At 47.7% G+C, this 15,662-nt stretch overlaps 1 protein-coding gene across 1 annotated transcript in view; it reads left to right on the top strand.

Moving 5' to 3' along the window:
- The window catches only part of PCID2 (PCI domain containing 2), a 67,457-nt gene that overhangs the window by 4,916 nt on the left and 46,879 nt on the right, over positions 1-15,662 (top strand). The window contains exons 2-4 of the mRNA XM_073664408.1: positions 720-784; positions 12,313-12,402; positions 12,955-13,028. Of these exons, the coding sequence (XP_073520509.1) occupies positions 749-784; positions 12,313-12,402; positions 12,955-13,028 (200 nt within the window). The 5' untranslated portion in view covers positions 720-748. The remainder of the gene's footprint in view (positions 1-719; positions 785-12,312; positions 12,403-12,954; positions 13,029-15,662) is intronic.

Raw genomic sequence — 15,662 nt, 5'->3', positions numbered from 1 at the left:
CCAGACACTCAGTTGTCCAAGGCTCAATAGTGATAAAAGAGGTATAACCAAACACTTGAAATGACAAATACACACTTCATAGTTACCAGATTACACCCTTTAAGATAAGTCAAAGCACTAGCACTTTATTTATTTAGATTATTCTATTTGGAGCAGGGTACTTCCCGACATTTGGATGCCAATTCTAATCAAATTATGGTCATATATTTATTTATCCTGTGTGGTATTAGCTAACCCTATATAATCTCATCATGGATCTGTTTATTGAATTCTTGCATCTGAATTTATACTGCAATATACCACTAGGTGGAGACATTACATTGTTTATGGTTTGAATCATTTATAGATCTGAATGCAATCAAACAATGGTATACTTTTCTCCATATGGGTTTCTACCATCAAATTTCTTCCAGATTAATCCATGCATATGAGCTATTACTTGTCTAGATGGTTAACAATTCGTAGGGCACACGCAATTAATTTATACTTACCTGTTGTTATTCTCTGAAGTACAACTCCTTTTATCTGATTTTATGCATTGATTTAATATTTGTTGATTAACTTGTTTGAATTAATTGATCATTTTAATTTTGCGTGAGTATTTCCATTGGCTTTATTACACTGTACAAGTTTGTTGGGGCTGATCTGGATGGATGAAACACCTTTGTGCGGTTTCTTGCACATCTTCATCTCTGTTTCTGACATTTTTTTCCCAACAGGGCCTGTGTTTCATAATTTAGTGGAGAAAATGGCACATATTACCATCAATCAGTATTTACAACAGGTACAACCATTTTAATTTTTGGATTTATGGACCTTGTAGAATTTATGCGTATACTTCAAAATATAAACTGAAAAAAAAATTATATATATGTATGTGTAATAAATAAATATATATAAGGGGGTTGGTACTCACTCAGCCGCTTTTAAGGTAGTCACAGGAGTCAGTTTCTTTAAAAATGTCCAAGGTGGGTTTATTCGGACTACATAAACCACACTCTCCAGGTAAATGAAACATAGCCTTGTCCGGCAGGGCTGTGGAGTCAGTAAGCCAAACCTCAGACTCCAACTCCGACTCCTCAATTTCCATGACTCCGACTCCCTCATACATGGCTCATATTTAAGTGATAAATTTACTGTATCACAGATTCATCTCAGCTAAAAGTCTAGACCCTTAGATCAGGAATAGGACAGACATTTATAGGACAATGTTTCATAACTTTCCCAAATTCTTATGAAAAAAATATTCCCCACAAACTGCATTAAACTACTGTACCCAATTTATTATATATTTTAGGAGTTGGAGTCAGTCCGTTTTATACCGACTCCGATTCCAACTCCGCCAAAATGGACACCGACTCCACGACTCCGACTCCACAGCCCTGTTGTCTGGCACAAAGTAACAAAACAAGAAAAACAGTCCATACAGTGCTGCGGGTTCGCCCGCTACCAGTCAGTGTCCTGTAGCACAGACGCGCTGGAGGTCTCCACACCTCCAGCCACAGACCTGAATGAGACACTCGGTCTCCATTTTATACACGGGCCCTGGGGTGGGGATATGTGAGCAGCCAATCCCGCCCATCTCTTATGACTGCTCGAAAAAATCGTCCCTGACACGCTCTATTAACCCTCTCAGCACTAAACATGCTGGAGCATGCTTTCCCGGTTTTACATCACTGAAGCTACCAACCTGGGTGATGCATATCTCCCCTCAAGGACCTGTCCGGCAGCCATCTTACTAATATACAGTACAGACCAAAAGTTTGGACACACCTCCTCATTTAAAGATTTTTCTGTATTTTCATGACTTTGAAAATTGTACATTCACACTGAAGGCATCAAAACTATGAATTAACATAGGGGAATTATATACTTTACAAAAAAGTGTGAAACAACTGAAAATATGTCTTATATTCTAGGTTCTTCAAAGTAGCCACCTTTTGCTTTGATGACTTCTTTACACACTCTTGGCATTCTCTTGATGAGCTTCAAGAGGTAGTCACCGGAAATGATCTTCCAACAATCTTGAAGGAGTTCCCAGAGATGCTTAACACTTGTTGGCCCTTTTGCCTTCACTCTGCGGTCTAGCTCACCCCAAACCATCTCGATTGGGTTCAGGTCTGGTGACTGTGGAGGCCAGGTCATCTGGCGTAGCACCCCATAACTCTCCCTCTTGGTCAAATAGCCCTTACACAGCCTGGAGTTGTGTTTGGGGTCATTGTCCTGTTGAAAAATAAATGATGGTCCAACTAAACGCAAACCGGATGGAATAGCATGCCTCTGCAAGATGCTGTGGTAGCCATGCTGGTTCAGTATGCCTTCAATTTTGAATAAATCCCCAACAGTGTCACCAGCAAAGCACCATCACACCTCCTCCTCCATGCTTCATAGTGGGAACCAGGCATGTAGAGTCCATCCGTTCACCTTTTCTGCGTCGCACAAAGACACGGTAGTTGGAACCAAAGATCTCAAATTTGGACTCATCAGACCAAAGCACAGATTTCAACTGGTCTAATGTCCATTCCTTGTGTTCTTTAGCCCAAACAAGTCTCTTCTGCTTGTTGCCTGTCCTTAGCAGTGGTTTCCTAGCAGCTATTTTACCATGAAGGCCTGCTGCACAAAGTCTCCTCTTAACAGTTGTTGTAGAGATGTGTCTGCTGCTAGAACTCTGTGTGGCATTGACCTGGTCTCTAATCGGAGCTGCTGTTAAACTGCAATTTCTGAGGCTGGTGACTCGGATAAACTTATCCTCAGAAGCAGAGGTGACTCTTGGTCTTGCTTTCCTGGGGCGGTCCTCATGTGAGCCAGTTTCTTTGTAGCGCATGATGGTTTTTGCAACTGCACTTGGGGACACTTTCAAAGTTTTCCCAATTTTTCAGACTGATTGACCTTCATTTCTTAAAGTAATGATGGCCACTCGTTTTTCTTTACTTAGCTGCTTTTTTCTTGCCATAATACAAATTCTAACAGTCTATTCAGTAGGACTATCAGCTGTGTATCCACCAGACTTCTGCACAACACAACTGATGGTCCCAACCCCATTTATAAGGCAAGAAATCCCACTTATTAAACCTGACAGGGCACACCTGTGAAGTGAAAACCATTTCCAGTGACTACCTCTTGAAGCTCATCAAGAGAATGCCAAGAGTGTGCAAAGCAGTCATTAAAGCAAAAAGTGGCTACTTTGAAGAACCTAGAATATAAGACATATTTTCAGTTGTTTCACACTTTTTTGTTAAGTATATAATTCCACATGTGTTAATTCATAGTTTTGATGCCTTCAGTGTGAATGTACAATTTTCAAAGTCAAGAAAATACAGAAAAATCTTTAAATGAGAAAGTGTGTCCAAACTTTTGGTCTGTACTGTATGTTACGGGTCCGGGTGGTGGAACCTCTGTGCCGAGGTGCAAGGAGGGACCCAGAGGGGCGTGACTAAGTATCCACCCGAACCGACCCTGGTCGTACGGCCGCAAACGACACCGTGACCAGGGAGGATCCGGGCTGAGGGACCAGGTGCTACTCTGGGGACGACCTTGTAAGAGAGCAGGTGGCTCCCACGGGTCAGATGGCTGGGACTGACTGGTATGGCAGATGGACACGGCAAGCAGGCGGAAGTCTCTGGTAGCTGACAGGTGGGCACAGTTCGAGAAAGCAGGGAAAGTAGCAGTCTTTAGGTTTACCAGGAAGGTGGTCACAGCAAGTGACGGCAGGGTGTCCAGCAGACTGGCAGGAAACAGGCAGGTGCTCCCAGGTGAGCGGTCAGACAGACGAGGCAGGTAAGTGGCAGGTAACTGGTGGGCGCTCCCAGGTGAGCGGGCTGACGGACACAGCAGGTAATTGGCGGGTGCTCCCAGGTGAGCGGGCAGACAGACGAGGCAGGTAACAGGCAGGTAACTGGTGGACGCTCCCAGGTGAGCAGGCAGACAGACGAGGCAGGTAACTGGTGGACGCTCCCAGGTGAGCGGTCTGACAGACAGGGCAGGCAGATGCTCCCAGGTGAGCGGACAGATAGCCAAGGCAGGTAACAGGCAGGTAACTGGTGGACACTCCCAGGTGAGCGGTCTGACAGACAGGGCAGGCGGATGCTCCCAGGTGAGCGGACAGATAGCCAAGGCAGGTAACGGGCAGATAACAGGCTGGCAGGCAGGACGAGAAGTCAGGCAAGCAGCGGGACCTGAGGGCTGAAGCACAGATCAGACACAGTGCAAACAACTTTGCTCGGGCACCTCCATTTTGGAGGAGGTGCCTTATATATGGGAAGTTCTCCGGCAATTGGCCGGGGACTCCTTACAACGACGTGCGCGGCCCCTTTAAGAGAGAGGGAGCGCGCGCGCCCTAAGCACAGTGCCCGGGACGGAGCGCGCGCCGGCAGCAGCGAGGGAAGGAGCGTTGGAGGACGCCGCACGCTGAACAGGAAGGTGAGAGGGACGGCGTCTCTGCCTAGCAAGAGGCAGAGACGCCGATGCAACAGTACCCCCCTTTTTAGGCCAGAGAGAAATTTCTCAAGGAGAAGCGGAGCGTTGATGTTCTCCCTGGGTTCCCAAGTTCTTTCCTCAGGACCAAACCCCTTCCAAACCATCAGAAAAAAGGTTCTCCCTCTTACCCTCTTGGTGGCCAGGATGCTCTCCACTTCAAAGACGTCCTCAGCAGAAAGCGGAGTAGGAGGAGTACCTGGATTGTCGGAAAAAGTGTTAAGGACAATGGGTTTGAGGAGGGATACGTGGAAGGAGTTGGGAATGCGTAGGGTGGCCGGGAGTTTTAATTTGAAGGCCACTGGGTTAATTTGCCTGAGGACTTCGAAGGGTCCGATGAACCGGGGGCCCAACTTGTAGGAGGGTACTTTGAGCCGCACATATTTGGAAGAGAGCCAAACCTTGTCTCCCGGACGGAATTGAGGTGGATCCAGACATCTCTTATCAGCATATCTCTTCATCCTCTCGGTGGACAGAAGAAGAGCGGACCTGGTACTCTCCCAAATAGTAGAAAATTCGCTGACAAGAGACTCTGCGGCAGGATTGTCCACAGAAGCGGAGACAGGAACTGGAATCCGGGGATGTTGGCCACCGACTATAAAGAACGGGGATTGGGAAGAGGATTCGCTCTCATGGTTATTATAAGAGAACTCGGCCCATGGTAGTAGATCCACCCAATCCGAATGGTGGGCATTAACGAAGTGCCGGAGGTAGCTGGTCAGGATCTGATTGATCCGCTCCACTTGACCATTGGACTGTGGGTGGTAAGCGGAGGAGAAATCCAGGGTGACGTCTAGCAGCTTACATGTGGCACTCCAGAAGCGTGAGGTGAACTGAACCCCACGATCCGACACGATGTGGAGGGGTAGGCCATGGAGACGGAAGATGTGGCGGATAAAGTCTTTAGCTAGCTCGGGTGCAGATGGGAGACCAGGCAGGGGAATGAAGTGGGCCATTTTAGAAAAGCGGTCAACGACCACCCAAATGACTGTACAACCGGCAGAAACAGGAAGATCGGTGATAAAGTCCATAGCAATGTGCTGCCAAGGAACAGCAGGTACGGGCAGGGGCAGGAGATGGCCAGCTGGTAGATGTCTGGGAACTTTGTTACGGGCACAGGATGAACAGGCCGCAACGAAGTTTACAACGTCCTTACGCAGGGTAGGCCACCAGTAATGCCGGGTAATGAGCTGGAAGGTCTTCTTTTGGCCAGCATGGCCAGCTAGTTTAGAGGAATGTCCCCAGCGAAGAACCCTCTCCCGATCTGGTACTGCTACAAACGTCTTTCCGGGTGGAAGACGAGTCAGATCCAAGCTTGCCACATTCATCACCTTGGAGGAGTTAATGATGTGCGTAGGCTCCTCCTCTTGATCGGAGGACAGGAAGGACCGGGACAAGGCATCAGCTTTGACGTTCTTGTCCGCCGGGCGGAAATGAAGAATGAAGTCGAAGCGGGCAAAAAACAACGACCACCGGGCCTGGCGAGGATTGAGTCTTTGGGCATTTTGGAGATATGCCAGGTTTTTGTGATCCGTGTAGATGATTACCGGGTAAAGAGCCCCTTCTAGCAGATAGCGCCACTCTCCCAGTGCCAATTTGACGGCTAGCAATTCACGGTCTCCTATGGAGTAGTTGCGCTCAGACGAGGAGAAGATTTTGGAGAAGAAGCCGCAGGTTACCATTCTCCCGGTAGAAGATTTTTGGGTGAGTACCGCTCCGGCTCCGGAGGAGGAGGAATCAACCTCCAGGTAGAATTGTTTATTACAGTCCGGACGATGCAGGACGGGGGCAGAGGCGAAGGCTCTCTTTAAGGAAAGGAAGGCCTCCTCGGCTTCAGGCGACCATACCTTGGGATTTGCCCCCTTCCGGGTAAGCGCAGATATGGGAGCAGTCCGGGACGAGAAGTGTGGGATGAAAAGACGATAGTAATTGGCGAAGCCCAGGAATCGCTGTATCGCCTTCAAACCTTCTGGACGGGGCCATTTTAGAACAGAAGAGAGCTTCTCGGGATCCATTTGTAGACCTGTCTGGGAGATAGCATAGCCCAAGAATGGAAGGGAGGTATGGTCGAAGAGGCACTTCTTTTATTTGGCATAGAGGTGGTTCTGCCGAAGCCTAAGCAGGACCTGACGAACATCCCTCCGGTGTGTGGGGAGATCCGGAGAGAAGACCAAGATATCGTCCAGGTAAACCACTGCGCAGGAGTACAGGAGGTCACGGAAGATGTCGTTGACCAGCTCTTGAAAGACAGCGGGGGCGTTACAGAGACCAAAGGGCATCACAAGGTACTCATAGTGACCTTCCCGGGTATTGAATGCTGTCTTCCACTCGTCTCCTTGACGGATACGGACCAGGTTATATGCTCCTCGTAGATCCAGCTTGGAGAAGATCCTGGCGCCTTTGAGACGGTCAAACAATTCGGAGATGAGCGGCAGGGGGTATTTGTTTTTTACAGTGATTAGATTGAGTACTCTGTAGTCAATACAGGGACGTAGCGAGCCGTCTTTCTTTTTGACAAAGAAGAATCCGGCTTCAGCCGGGGAGGTAGATTTTCGGATAAATCCCCTAGCCAGATTCTCTTCAATGTATTCAGACATGGCCCGGGTTTCGGCCGCAGACAACGGGTAGATACGCCCACGTGGAGGAGTGGTGCCAGGTACCAGGTCGATCGGGCAGTCATATGGCCTATGGAGTGCCAACGTCTCTGCTTCCTTTTTACCGAAAACGTCCGCATAGGACCAGTATGGAGCCGGGAGACCGGGTAGATTAGCTGGAGTAGGCGGAGGGCGAGCTGGGCGGACCGGAACCAGGCAGGTCTTATGGCAGTCTGGACCCCACCGGAGTACTTCGCCGGATCGCCAGTTCAATACGGGTTCATGTGTCTGGAGCCAAGGTAGACCTAGCAACAGGGAGTGAGAGAGTCTGGATAGCACATGGAAGGAGATCTTCTCAGAGTGCAGCATTCCCACCTGCAGAGTTAAGGGTTCAGTGACGAGTAGGATGGGTACTGGAAGGAGTTTACCATCCACGGAGGCAACTGACAAAGGTTCAGTGAGAGGCTTGGTGGGAATACGATATCTCTCTACTAAGGACTGGGAGATGAGGTTCCCAGCCGCTCCAGAATCCAGGTGAGCGTTTTCAAAGTGCCGATCCTCTCCCCAGGAGAGAGAGACAGACAAAGTCAGGGAAGGAGAGGACCTACTTTTGTCTAGGACGACCTCTCCGAGCGATCTTAGACACCGGCGTTTCCCGGCCTCTCCGGGCAGGAATGAATCAGGTGCTCCTTGCTGCCACAATAGAAACAGCTCCCCTCGGCCCGGCGTGACTCCTGGCGGGATTTGACCAATTTGGTCTGGTCGACCTGCATGGGCTCTGGTGAGTGCGCCCGGGGGGTGACTGAAGAAGAGACAGGTCTCTGGAAGTTAGGAGCAAGGCGGGGAAACCTTCTCTCACGGGTGGTTTCCTTGGTACGTTCCTGGAACCGGATGTCAATCCGGGTAGCAAGTGACACCAGGTCGTCCAGGGTGGTACGGATGTCACGACCGGCAAGTTCATCTTTAATCCGACCGGAAAGACCCTCCCAGAAGACGGACAGCAGGGCCTCGTTATCCCAGGCAAGTTCTGAAGTGAGGGTACGGAACCGTATGGCATATTGGCCTACGGTGAGACTCCCTTGGCGGAGACGTAGCAGAGAGGAGGCTGACGAGGTCTTTCGTCCCGGTTCATCAAAGACTTTCCGGAAAGCAGTGAGGAAAGCTGACAAGTTGGATACTAGGGGATCCCCTCTCTCCCACAGGGGATTTAGCCAAGCCAGTGCTTCCCCAGTGAGATGGGACATGATGAAAGCCACTTTGGCCCGGTCGGTGTTAAAGTGATGTGCCAAGAGTTCAAAGTGCAGGGTGCACTGGTTTATGAAGCCCCGAGCTTGAGCGGGGTCGCCTCCAAAACGAGGAGGTGCAGAAAGCTGGGGTCCAGAGCAGGATGCCATGGTATTGATGGGCAGCGGTGGTTGCTGGTGGAGCAGCCAGTGTGTCCAGTCGGGAGTTGACATTCCGCAGGTGGTTCAGGATGGACTCCTGTTGAGATCTCTGACGGGAGACTTCCTGGTATAGGTCAGAGAGCGAGGGGGCTTGGGTGCCACTAGGTTCCATCGTCCGAGCAAACTGTTACGGGTCCGGGTGGTAGAACCTCTGTGCCGAGGTGCAAGGAGGGACCCAGAGGGGCGTGACTAAGTATCCACCCGAACCGACCCTGGTCGTACGGCAGCAAACGACACCGTGACCAGGGAGGATCCGGGCTGAGGGACCAGGTGCTACTCTGGGGACGACCTTGTAAGAGAGCAGGTGGCTCCCACGGGTCAGATGGCTGGGACTGACCGGTATGGCAGATGGACTCGGCAAGCAGGCGGAAGTCTCTGGTAGCTGACAGGTGGGCACAGTTCGAGAAAGCAGGGAAAGTAGCAGTCTTTAGGTTTACCCGGAAGGTGGTCACAGCTAGTGATGGCAGGGTGTCCAGGCAGGCTGACAGGAAACAGGCAGGTGCTCCCAGGTGAGCGGGCAGACAGACGAGGCAGGTAACTGGTGGGCGCTCCCAGGTGAGCGGGCTGACGGACACAGCAGGTAATAGGCGGGTGCTCCCAGGTGAGCGGGCAGACAGACGAGTCAGGTAACAGGCAGGTAACTGGTGGATGCTCCCAGGTGAGTAGGCAGACAGACGAGGCAGGTAACAGGCAGGTAACTGGTGGACGCTCCCAGGTGAGCGGTCTGACAGACAGGGCAGGCAGATGCTCCCAGGTGAGCGGACAGATAGCCAAGGCAGGTAACAGGCAGATAACAGGCTGGCAGGCAGGACGAGAAGTCAGGCAAGCAGAGGGGACCTGAGGGCTGAAGCACAGATCAGACACAGTGCAAACAACTTTGCTCGGGCACCTCCATTTTGAAGGAGGTGCCTTATATATGGGAAGTTCTCCGGCAATTGGCCGGGGACTCCTTAGGACGACGCGCGCGGCCCCTTTAAGAGAGGGGGAGCGCGCGCGCGCCGGCAGCAGCGAGGGAAGGAGCGTTGGAGGACGCCGCGCGCTTCACAGGAAGGTGAATATTATACAGTACAGACCAAAAGTATGGACACACCTTCTCATTTAAAGATTTTTCTGTATTTTCATGACTATGAAAATTGTACATTCACACTGAAGGCATCAAAACTATGAATTAACACATGTGGAATTATATACTTAACAAAAAAGTGTGAAACAACTGAAAATATGTCTTATATTCTAGGTTCTTTAAAGTAGCCACCTTTTGCTTTGATGACTGCTTTGCACACTCTTGGCATTCTCTTGATGAGCTTCAAGAGGTAGTCACTGGAAATGGTCTTCCAACAATCTTGAAGGAGTTCCCAGAGATGCTTAGCACTTGTTGGCCCTTTTGCCTTCACTCTGCAGTCAAGCTCACCCCAAACCATCTCGATTGGGTTCAGGTCTGGTGACTGTGGAGGCCAGGTCATCTGGCGTAGCACCCCATCACTCTCCTTCTTGGTCATATAGCCCTTACACAGCCTGGAAGTGTGTTTGGGGTCATTGTCCTGTTGAAAAATAAATGATGGTCCAACTAAACGCAAACCGGATGGAATAGCATGCCTCTGCAAGATGCTGTGGTAGCCATGCTGGTTCAGTATGCCTTCAATTTTGAATAAATCCCCAACAGTGTCACCAGCAAAGCACCCCCACACCATCACACCTTCTCCTCCATGCTTCACGGTGGGAACCAGGCATGTAGAGTCCATCCGTTCACCTTTTCTGTGTCGCACAAAGACACGGTGGTTGGAACCAAAGGTCTCAAATTTGGACTCATGAGACCAAAGCACAGATTTCCACTGGTCTAATGTCCATTCCTTGTGTTCTTTAGCCCAAACAAGTCTCTTCTGCTTGTTGCCTGTCCTTAGCATTGGTTTCCTAGCAGCTATTTTACCATGAAGGCCTGCTGCACAAAGTCTCCTCTTAACAGTTGTTGTAGAGATGTGTCTGCTGCTAGAACTCTGTGTGGCATTGACCTGGTCTCTAATCTGAGCTGCTGTTAACCTGTGATTTCTGAGGCTGGTGACTCGGATAAACTTCTCCTCAGAAGCAGAGGTGACTCTTGGTCTTCCTTTACTGGGGCAGTCCTCATGTGAGCCAGTTTCTTTGTAGCGCTTGATGGTTTTTGCAACTGCACTTGGGAACACTTTCAAAGTTTGCCCAATTTTTCGGACTGACTGACCTTTGTTTCTTAAAGTAATGATGGGCACTCGTTTTTCTTTACTTAGCTGCTTTTTTCTTGCCATTATACAAATTCTAACAGTCTATTCAGTAGGACTATCAGCTGTGTACCCACCTGACTTCTGCACAACACAACTGATGGTCCTAACCCTATTTATAAGGCAAGAAATCCCACTTATTAAACCTGACAGGGCACACCTGTGAAGTGAAAACCATTTCCGGTGACTACCTCTTTAAGCTCATCAAGAGAATGCCAAGAGTGTGCAAAGCAGTCATCAAAGCAAAAGGTGGCTACTTTGAAGAACCTAGAATATAAGACATATTTTCAGTTGTTTCACACTTTTTTGTTAAGTATATAATTCCACATGTGTTAATTCATAGTTTTGATGCCTTCAGTGTGAAAGTCATGAAAATACAGAAAAATCTTTAAATGAGAAGGTGTGTCCAAACTTTTGGTCTGTAGTGTGTGTGTGTGTGTGTGTGTGTGTGTGTATATACACATATAGATAGATAGATATCGTACTGGACCATAAGATGCACCCCAAATTTTGGACTGGAAAATATAAAAAAATATTTTTTACAAGATGGGGGTCCATCTTATAGTCTGAATAGGTACGGTATCTTACCTGGGAGGCATTGGAGCGAGGGTCACAGGAGGCAGGGTCCCTCAGGAAGTCGACGGCTGCAGCAGAAGAGGTCAGATGCTGTGGAGCCTGTATCGGGACTTGTGCCTGGCTGAGGCCCTTAGCCTGGCCGGTTCCTGTGCTGGGGCTGGGGCTGGGGCTGGGGCTGAGGCCGGGGCCTCGGGCTGGGGCTGAGGCCGGGGCCTCGGCCTGGGGCTGAGGCCGGGGCCTCGGGCTGGGGCCTGTACTGTGCTGAGCCCGGGCTGTACCGGGCTGCGGCAGATGTCAGGCAGTGGGCGGCGAATCAGTACGGCCTGCGCAGGTTTCCGGTATGTGCGGCCATCTTCCTAGAGCTGTGATCTGCAGGAAAATGGCCGCCAGAGCTACCGGTCTGCGCATTCAATTTTTACGAGCCGTCATAAGAGTTGGGGGGGATTGGCTGCTCACATATCCCCACCGCAGGGCATGTATATAAAATGGAGACCAAGCGTCTCATTTGTGGGCTGTGTCTGGAGATGTGTGGATCTCCAGAGTGTTGGTCTGTGTTAGGACCTAAGGACTGGACAGTAACCTGAGCTGGCGACCCCGCAACGTTGTATGGAAATTGTTCTTTGAGTTTCCACTTTGTGCCAGAAAAGGCTGTTTCTTTTTGTTTTGTTTCCTGAGCGGTTTATGCTGTTTAATAAACCAGCATGGATTTCACTGAAAACACTTCTGTGCCTACCTCAACCGCTGCCTAATGAGTACCAAGCCCTACACCTCCCACTTGAAAATTGCCATAAAAAAAAATTTTAAAAATTGCTCCTGCTGTGTACCGGCTGAGTCATTTTACAGTATAAACTATTTTTCATTTTCTTAGATCTGTTGTCATTGTAGTAGTTCTAACTTTTCCTGTAATATTTATTGTGCTGTAAGGTCATTGTGAATAAATCAGAGGTAATTTGTATGTGTTCTGTATTATAGGTGGTAGAGGCTATTGAAGAGAAGAATGGCGCAGCTTGTTCGGAGCTGGTTTCATTTAGACATGCACACAGCGCCAACCCCAGACTACAGGTAGGAAATTGTCCCTGATCTACCTGTCACATCAGCATTTGTACTAGATTATATTAAAGGGTTGTGAACAACCCCTGTTAAATACTATATTCTGTTATGTAAAATAATGATAAAACCCCAGATACTCGCTTCCTGCATTGATGACGTTTTGGCGATGTCAGGTCTGCTGGCACTAAGGTGACATTATTGTTCCTCATGAGCGCTGCAGCTTTCACACCTTCCTCGGACATCCAAGTTTCGTCAAAGGGAAATGTGAGTATGATTGACTGCTGTGCTCTCATGGTATAACAATATCACCCACGGACCAGCAGACCAGCCACCAACATCGCTGAAACGCGATGAGGTTATCCCATGTCCATGGGAACTTGCTCCACATCGGATCCCCAGTGATTAGTGGGAATAACCCTTTAAGAAGTGGGTAGTTGAAGTAGTGGACAACCCCATTAATGATTTATTTGCTATCTATATGACACAATATGTGACCTAATTAGAGCTATTATTGTATACTACATCATAGTGCACGTATTACTAATCGGCTCTTTTACCATTCAGCTGTCTGCTCCCGAGGACAAATGTCAGCAGATTTTGGAACCTCCATATGATGAGATGTTTGCAGCCCATTTAAGGTAATTTAGCAGCGATTGAAGGGGATTAAACGTTTTGGCATATGGCTGTATAATAGATTAAAGTAGTTGAGGTTATAGACAGGGCTGTGGAGTCGGAGTCAGATCAAATTTTGGTGGAGTCGGTATAAAATGGACCGACTCCAACTCCTGAAATATATAATAAATTGTGTACAGTAGTTCAATGCAGTTTGTGGGGAATATTTTTTCATAAGAATTTGGGAGAGTTATGAAATGTCCTATAAATGTCTGTCCTATTCCTGATCTAAGGGTCTAGACTTTTAGCTGAGATGAATCTGTGCTACAGGAAATTTGTCACTTAAACATGAGCCATGTATGAGGGAGTCGGAGTCAGAGTTGGTGTCATATAAATTGAGGAGTTGGAGTTGGAGGTTTGGCTTTCCGACTCCACAGCCCTGGTTATAGAGCTCCGTTCACACCATACCCTTCAAAAATGGCATTCCAGAAACAATAGTCCTCTTTGGCTCTATGATAAAGCCAACCTGTCCGGTAATTTATCCTACTTTTTCTGAAAGCGGGATACAATAAGGGGGAGATGCTTGGCCCTGTTATGTGTAGACTATGGGAGCAGGATTTCAGAGTAAAAAGCCAAGCACTTCTTACAGCACTCATAAAGGGGACGGTGAGCATCCTAAGCACCCTCCCCCCGCACAGTGACTGACAGCCCTGTATGAGTGTAGTTACAGAGGGTGCTGACAGTCCGTGTCCAATGTGTGCAGACTTATTATAGAAGTATTCTGACTACATCATCATTTTTATGCAGATTTTCCAACTCGACGCTGTATAAACTTGAGTGCTTATTTGATAAAGCTGATCAGGTGATGTGTATTTGTATAATGAGGAGGATGCTTCCTAAACATACAACACCCTTTATCAAGGTGTGCACAATTATTAGGCAGATTGTTCTCCTCAGGAAAAATAGGTAAAAAAAGACATTTAGCTGAAAACTTAAAAATTGTTACAATAAGTTTTACAGAGGGATGCAGCACTTTTGAAAGATATTGCGGGGTGATCACAGAACCATCAAAAGTTTTGTTGCAATAGTCATCAGTCGCAAAAACGTGTTGATAAAACAAGATGTACTTTAACTGCTTAATATTTGGTAAGAATCAAATGTGAAGCTATCAGGAACCCATTATCCTCCAGTGTTGTCATATTTCAGAACGGCAACCTATCTCGAGACCCAGAAGTACAAGGTGTTCAGTGCTCAAGCCATGGCCAAGGTTAGGTACACTGAAACTCAACCACCACTGAACAAGACACCGAAGTTGAAACGTCAAGACTGGGCCAAGAAAGGCTAGACAAGTAGTGGATACTTTAATGCATTTGATGGAATAGTAACCTGCATAAAAATCAGGGTTTTCTTGAAAGATGCAGACTTGTTCCTATAACCACTGCTTGAAGAAAGTGTCTTCTAAAAACTGGAAGTAGGTTTGGGAGTTGATTTTAAGTCCATCTTCAACCTGAAAAGGTCCAACTAGCTCATTTTTAATAATTTTTAATAGTAGTACCCCACCTCCACCTTGCTGGCATCTGAGTCGAAGTGGAGGTCTGTGCCCATCCAGCCACGGGCCCACCCATCTGGTCCGTCAAGAGTCACTCTCATCTCATCAGTCCATAAAACTTTTGTAAAATTTGTCTTCAGATATTTCTTGGCCCAGTCTTGACGTTTCAACTTCTGTGTCTTGTTCAGTAGTGGTCGGGTTTCAGCCTCCTTACCTTGGCGATGTCTCTGAGCACTTAACACCTTGTACTTCTGGGCCTCCAAGGAAGTTGCAGTTGTACAACCCCTGGCAAAAATTATGGAATCACCGGGCTCGGAGGATGTTCATTCAGTTGTTTAATGTTGTTGAAAAAAAGCAGATCACAGACATGGCACAAAACTAAAGTCATTTCAAATGGCAACTTTAGGGCTTTAAGAAACACTAAAAGAAATCAAGATTAAAAATGTGATACTCTGTAAGGGTAATGTTTTTCAGACCAAGCAGAGGGAAAAAATTATGGAATCACTCAATTCTGAGGAAAAAATTATGGAATCATGAAAAACAAACACACAAAAGAACACTCCCAATACATCACTAGTATTTTGTTGCACCACCTCTGGCTTTAATAACAGCTTGCAGTCTCTGAGGCATGGTCTTAATGAGTGACAAACAGTACTCTTCATCAATCTGGCTCCAACTTTCTCTGATTGCTGTTGCCAGATCAGCTTTGCAGGTTGGAGCCTTGTCATGGACCATTTTCTTCAACTTCCACCAAAGATTTTCAATTGGATTGAGATCCGGACTATTTGCAGGCCATGACATTGACCTTATGTGTCTTCTTTCAAGGAATGTTTTCACAGTTTTTGCTCTATGGCAGAATACATTATCATCTTGAAAAATTATGTCATCATCATTATCCCCAAGCATCCTTTCAATTTGATGGGATAAGAAAACTGTCCAAAATCTCAATGTAAACTTGGGCATTTATTGAAGATGTAATGACAGCCATCTCCCCAGTGCCTTTACCTGACATGCAGCCCCATATCATCAATGACTGTGGAAATTTGCATGTTCTCTTTATGCAGTCATCTTTATAAATCTCATTGGAACGGCACCAAACAAAAGTTCCAGC

The sequence above is a fragment of the Phyllobates terribilis genome, unplaced genomic scaffold, assembly GCF_046119375.1.
Source record: "Phyllobates terribilis strain yellow unplaced genomic scaffold, ASM4611937v1 Scaffold_2__4_contigs__length_985480577, whole genome shotgun sequence".
Lineage (NCBI taxonomy): Eukaryota > Metazoa > Chordata > Amphibia > Anura > Dendrobatidae > Phyllobates > Phyllobates terribilis.
This window is presented reverse-complemented; position numbering and strand designations above follow the sequence as displayed.